The sequence below is a fragment of the Felis catus genome, chromosome A1 (assembly GCF_018350175.1).
Source record: "Felis catus isolate Fca126 chromosome A1, F.catus_Fca126_mat1.0, whole genome shotgun sequence".
In the NCBI taxonomy this organism is placed as follows: domain Eukaryota; kingdom Metazoa; phylum Chordata; class Mammalia; order Carnivora; family Felidae; genus Felis; species Felis catus.
In genome coordinates, this window is record NC_058368.1 from 5,135,827 (window position 1) to 5,142,892 (window position 7,066).

A 7,066-nucleotide genomic window follows, 5' to 3' on the forward strand; every position below is an offset into this window, starting at 1 on the left:
AGTCCCCTGGTAGCAAGTCAGTTAAATTCAGTAAAACATTTGTTAGTATTTGCTGTGTGCAAGTCAGTGCTGGGAATTTAGAGGAATATAAATAGCAATGGGGTATTTTCTGTGCTCAGTAATGTTAGCTAACATCAGTGCTAAGCGGAGGCAAGGGCCTGCTCTTAAGAGCTTTCCATACATGAACTCGTTTACTCCTTAGTCCTATGAGGTAGGTACTATCATTTCTTTTTTACAAATGAGAAATTAGGCACAAGTCACTAGTAAGTGAATGGGCCAGAATTCAAGACCAGGCTGTTTTTCTAGAGTTGAGGGTTATAAGTAAGTATACTCTAATGTGAGCTTTTTATTAAGTGATAGGATAAAGATACAAAGAAAATTACCGAGTGCACAGAGGAGAAATTAACTTGGCCTGGGGAAACTCCCAAGAAAATGATAATAGGTGGCTTTGAGCAATGAATGAATAGGATTTTTTTTTTTTTTTAAAGTGTGTATTTTTGAGAGAGAGCACGAACCGTGGAGGGGCAGAAAGGAAGGGAGACAAGCAGGCTCCAGGCTCTGAGCTGTGAGCACAGAGCCTGAGGTAGGGCTCCCACCCACTAACGGTGAGATCACGACCTGAGCCAAAGACGCTTAACCTACTGAGTCACACCCCCTGGCTCCCCTGGGTTTTTTTTTTTTGTTTTAGTGTTTTGTTTTGTTTTGTTTTTTAACGTTTATTTATTTTCGGAGAGACAGAGCACAATTGGGGGAGGAGCAGGGGGAGAGAAAGAGACCCAGAATCTGGAGCAGGCTCCAGGCTCAGCTCTCAGCACAGAGCCTGAGGCAGGGCTGGAACTCACGAACAGTTGAGATCATGACCCGAACCGAACCGAAGTCCGATGCTTAACCAACCGAGCCACCTAAGTCCCAGGAGCCCCTGTTTTTAATGAAGTATTAACAATTTGAATTTGAAGAACCACAGATTTATTTAATTAAAGGTAATTTTACATTTGAACAAGATAAAGGGAGAAAATAAAAAGCAACAAATACCTCACTTTCCAGAGGAAGTTTCTGTTAAATTTCTCTTCTTCTGTTACTGTTTTTCTTCATAACTGCATAGCATGTATGTCCACACTGTTTAATAACCAGTTTCTTTTGGTGAATATTTCGACTGTTTATATATTTTTAGCTATTGGAAATAATTTTGGTAGGATCAGTGAAAATGGTATCCAGTTTTATTGATTTATTTTCTTTATGAGTTTCAACATTTTTGTGTAGGTAGTAACCAGCTTTTAAAAATTATTTGTAAGAGCTCTTTGGATGTAATCCCTCCCTATCTGTAGAGATGTTTGGAAAAATTAACAATTTTAAACCTTTACTCTTGGAGCCATGTAACTTTTTAATGAAAATTATGGCATTTAAAAATAATTTCTTATGTATTGCAGATGTTTTGCAGTTAATCATTTCACCTATTTATGGTTTATTTTTGTGCTGAGTAGAAATTTTAAGTTTTAAAATTGCCCAAGTTGATTGGTCTTTTTTTTAATGACTTCTGGGAAAGAGTGAGAGAAGTCAATGAGAGGGAAAAAAGAATTAAGACAGTTTAAGTTTTGTTTTATTTTGTTTTGTTTTGTTCGTTTTTTAAGAGAATGTGAGCTGGGGAGAGGGGAGAGAGAGAATCTTAAGTAGGGTCTCTGTTCAACATGGAGCCTGACGCGAGGCTTGATCTCATGACCCTGGGATCATGATGTGAGCCAAAGTCAAGATTTGGACCCTCAACCAACTAAGCCATCCAGGTGCCCCTAATACATTTAAAGTTTTACAATTTGTAGTCTTTCTTATTTGTTTACCATTAAAACTTCATAATTGTATGAAGTTGTCTTTAGAAGATTCAGCTAGGTGGCTGGTGTCAGCCTGTAATTGGAGAATGGCAGAACTTGAAGAGAGACTTCACGCCTACTACTTTTTAGCGTGCTTTGACAGTCATGACATTTTAAATATGGCAGTGACATTAAGATAGGTGATAAGATCATTTCTCTTTTAGAGATGAGAGAAGCAGCTAATTTGCCCAAAGTCCTGCAAGTCCTAAGTGAGGATGCTAAGACTCAAACTCTGATATCCCTGGTGTCATTCAAGTGAAGTCTTTTAGAACTTGATTTTCAAATGATGGCATGTTCAACTCACTGTCATTTCCAAATTTAATGCATTCTGTATTGTCATATATTCAGAAGGCAGAAGAAAAGTTAAATCTCTGTGGCCAATGCATTTTTTTTTTCTTTTTAAAAATTTTTCTCCTAGATAGACGGGAGAACTTGATTCAAGGACACCAACTCTTAGATAAACAACATGAGTGACAAGTTCTTATTCTTATCTTGGTGAACTGTATAGGTGCCACTGTGAAAACTAAAACTATCTTTTAACTGTATCTTCTAGATTGCGCCCTTGTTTGATGTAATCATTTTATCTTATTTTTTAAGTAATCTACTAAGAAGTTTCTAAAAACTACCACTTTAGATTCCTTACACAGTGTTGATCCTACGTGGTCTTATTTGTATTTTTTCCCCTAAAACTGTAATTGTGCGTGAAGTGTGTGTATCTGTGTGTGTCTGTATATATACACAGATATAATTCAAATTATTTGTATATAAAGAAAATTGAAAATGTATCATTGAAAGTCATTCCTATTCTTGATGATATGTAAACATTTAAAGATATATTTTTATATATTTTGGTGTATCATTATCCCCTTCTACCTGACTTAGTTATTAGTTTTAGTGAATTTCTTACTGTTGAAAGTAGCAGAGGGGCGCCTGGGTGGCTCAGCTGGTTGAGCGTCCAACAGATGATGATCGCACAGTTTGTGAATTTGAGCTCTGTGCTCAGCACAGAGCCTGCTTTGGACCTTCTGTTTCCCTCCCCCCCCCCCCCCCCCGGCTCGTTCTCATGCTCTTTCTCAAAAGTAAATAAACATTAGGGGCACCTGGGGGGCTTGTGGATTGAGCATCCAACTTCAGTTCAGGTCTGAGCCCCACATCGGGCTCTGTGCTGACGGCTCACAGCCTGCTTCAGATCCTGTCTCCCTCTCTCTCTACCCCTCCCCTACTCGTGCTCTGCTTTCTCTCACTCTCAAAAATAAATAATAAAACATTAAAAAATAAATACTAAAAAAGAGAATATAGCAGAATTTATTATTTTCATGTTTAATTCTTATTTTTTATCAAAATCACACGACACAGTTAAAAGAGTCATGTTTCCATAAGCCTTGTTAAAAAAGCAGTTTCCCTTCTCTCTGTTTGGAAGTGACCTTTTTCACCCCTTAAAGCTTTTGGCCAGTTCTGTTTTCAGTCCCACTTTCACCTCTTCCTGCAGTAATCAGCAGCTTCCTTCTCAGCTTTCCCCACCATGGTGAAAGTCAGCTCTCTTGATCTGCTAGTCAGTTACTCTTCCATTCCAGCTCCTAACATTTCTTTGCTATTAACACAGGGGGTTTCTGTTTGCAGGGACATCTCCTTAGTTTGCATGGCTCATATTACTTCAGATACAGGCAAAGCTGCTTTAGTAAGAGACCTGAAAATACAGTGGCTTGAACAAGATGGTTTATTTCTCTTTCCTGTGATGGCCCAATAGCAGTCCAGGGTTGATGTGGCTGTTCAGTTCCAAAGAGAGGGCCTGACCTTAATTGTTTTGAGTACATATTGTATTGAATCGGTCTTATTCCTGATACGGATATAAACTGACCTAGATTGGATTTATCCCAGCAGTGACTTGTATTCTCTTTGGTCTATGATGTAGTTTGCATTACCCTTTCTTCAAAATAACTGTCCTTCACTAGCTTTCACTTGAACTCTCTTTTGGATGCTGCTCTTGATTTTGACCTTCGTGTAACTTTAGGTTCAGAGGTTGCACACCAACTAGGGAGCTGTCCCTTGATCTGTTTGGTCCACAGAATGTGTGCTGATTTTTAAAAATCAGATTTTACACGAAATCCCCAATCTCTTGTGAACAAACACAAGCAGACAGATCTGGCAGCAGCGATTGCACCCCCCCCCCCCAGGCAACTTCCCCTTTCAGAGGTGTCATTGACCCTCCAATTAACCCCCGTCCCCACTGCTCCCTGCCTTCTCTTACATTTACCTCGCTTGTTGAATTACCTGCTGCACCAGTTTCATCATTTGCTCTGTGGCCCACAGGCTTGGTCCCTTACCTTTCTCTCCTTTAACTATCATACGGGTCTCTCCTCCGCTAGGGCCGTGATGGGGAAAGCAACGCACAGAGAGCCAGGCTCCCAGCCTTCCTCATTCACAGAGATGTGAGAGTGACGATGGCTAGTCCACTCAAATGATCACTAGGAAGGAAAACATCTTCATCATCTGGCAAGTTTCTCAGTGCTGCGGAAAGCTTCTGACCTTCCACCATCGCTTTGAAAGCAATGACTCCACAAGGGGAGCTCTGCAGTGCCGGGAAGCTGACAGCAGGGGGCAGGGGAGATGAGTTCCCTCCTGCCAGAGGGCTAGTCAATTTCTTGCACAGTGTCTGTTTCCTGACCTGTTGTTTCATGGCTTAAAGTTCTATAATGGGACTCATTTGTTTGTGTTTTACTATTTGGTAGGTGTGTTAATAACAAATAATAATTCTTTCCAATCATAGTGTGCATTTTCTACAGTAGCTGAACAAGGGATTGGTCTAAAGAAAAACGGTCTTTTAAATAACTTAGCCCGAAACAATAATGCGCTGAGCATTTATTCCTTTTGGTTTCAAAAAGAACTCCTCCCATGTGATACACTTTTATTTGCAGTTGGTTTAGAAGTAGTGATTCTCTATTTTTCAAGTCTATGCTCTCTGATAATAGCAAACGTATTTAGTGAACACCTATGATAAGCCAAGCAGGAGAGTGTGGTAAGTCATTATGCCTTGGTTCAGAATTAGTATTTCAATCTGCACTGCCCAAAATGGTAGCCATTTGCCATACGTGGCTACCGAGCACTTGACATATGGCTAGTGTGATTGAGAAACTGAATTTAAAATCTTCATTTGAATCAATTTAAATTCGAAAATGGACGTTCAACTACATATTGGGCAACAGTTGAGGGTGTTTGGAACAACCTAGATATGCGATTCCACTTTTTGATTGTAAATTTTATGAAATCTGCTTGCAGGTCAAGTAGTTCCAAAGCAAATTTAGCATTTGAGAAGCTTTTAGGTATAAAATCCACACTGGAGTTTGAAGACTTGTCATGAAAAAAGAATAAAATATTTAATATTTTTATTTTGATTTCATGTTGAGATGATAATGTATCAGGTTAAATAAAATCTTAATTTCATGTGTCTTGTTTTAATGGGGCTCCTAAATTTTAATTTAAATTAATCTAATTTACATTTTAAATTACATATGAGACTTGCATTATATTTGTTGGACGGTGCTGCTTTAGACACTACTAACCACGCTCCTGGGGCCATTTCTCTCTAAAAGAGAAACCGCAAATTTTTAATTTGTTTCTCTTTAAAAAAATCTCTGTGTCAAATCTTACAACAGCCTGGCATCCCTTTCATTGTGTCTACCCCTGTGAGTCATCCGAATTCTTCGTTACCTCCTTGAAGTGCAGACAGGGTTGTGTAAAGCCCATACTCTCTGGTACTTTTTATTCCAAACGCTTTAGCGTAATCTGCAAGGTCCCTCAAAGCCTGGCGTCTACTTTCCCAAGCCCTCTTCTGCTCTTCTGCGGCTCTCACACACCGAGGCCATTCCAGGGTACTAAGTTCTTTCCTGCCACTCTGCATTTGCATCCTCTGCTTCCTTTGCCTGGAATAGAGGTTAGCCTCTCAGTGCCCTCTGTCCTCGTCCTCCCCATCTCCTCTGGCAAAGTGAGCATACACCTCTGCGCTCCAGGAGGACTTTGGACCTTATGACACAGGCTTACCACATATACTTTTGTCACTCGAGGAGGTATTTGTCTCCCACATTCGATTCTGTGATCCCAGAACAAGAGCCCTGTCTTGTTATTATTTTGGTTTGTTTTTGTACCTTCAATACTTAGCATTTGATTGGACTCCATAAATATTACGAACTGAGTGATTACTACAGTGGGAAAGGGGTTAATTCAGGGACCCACTGTGGACCTTACTCTGCAGAGGGGTTGGAACCATGCCCTCCACCACTTGGCCAAGTTATTTAAGTGCCGCGTTAGTGGAATAGAGATAATACCTATGCTACAGGTTGACTGTGAAGCTGAAAATGAGTTCACGCATATGAGGTGCTTCAGCAGGTGTCCAGGCAAGCTAAACATGCAACAAATATTAGAATTGTCACCATACGGTCTAAACTATTTTTCTTTTTCTCTCAGGCAACAAATCACAGGTTTTAACTGGATTTCGAAAACCCAGTGTTACAGAAACCAATGAAATAGGAAGAAAAATCCATTTCTGAGCAGTCACTGAATCAACAAATACCGACTTTGAAGGAACTTCTGATTATCATTTTACCAACATCACTATTTAAGAATAGAACTATAAGGCTTAATGAGTTTGGCCAAGGTGTTTTGAATTCAGGAAAGAAAACTTGCCCTTGATGTTTAAGGATGATCTAATGGATCATAAACCGGTGACGGAGAGGGTTTAAAAACACCACTGGGAAGTAGGCCACTAATTCAGTGTCTATAAGGAATTGTGGAAGATTTACAGATGGCTAGGAAAAGGTGATACAAAATGGAATTGACCAAGTACAGTGAATTAAATCTTTGTTGATGTAATTATGCAACTCATTCGTTTTTAAAAAGCAGCTTTCCTGAGATATACTTTATATGTCCCATAATTCACCTATTTGAAGTATACATTCACTGGTTTTTAGTGTGTTCACAAAGTGAGGCAATACTACAGTCTAACTTTATTTTTTTTTTTAATTTTTTTAATGTTTATTTTTTTTTTTTTTCAAAAATTTTTTTTCAACGTTTATTTATTTTTGGGACAGAGAGAGACAGAGCATGAACGGGGGAGGGGCAGAGAGAGAGGGAGACACAGAATCGGAAACAGGCTCCAGGCTCTGAGCCATCATCAGCCCAGAGCCCTACGCGGGGCTCGCACTCCCGGA

The 7,066-nt window shown here is 39.6% G+C and overlaps 1 protein-coding gene across 1 annotated transcript in view; it reads left to right on the plus strand.

The window, feature by feature from the left end:
- Positions 1 to 6,728, plus strand: part of NUP58 (nucleoporin 58) — a 49,397-nt gene extending 42,669 nt beyond the window's left edge. The window contains exon 15 of the mRNA XM_023250028.2: positions 6,324 to 6,728. Coding sequence (XP_023105796.1) covers positions 6,324 to 6,406 — 83 coding nt within the window. The 3' untranslated portion in view covers positions 6,407 to 6,728. The remainder of the gene's footprint in view (positions 1 to 6,323) is intronic.
- The last annotated feature ends 338 nt before the right edge of the window (positions 6,729 to 7,066 follow it).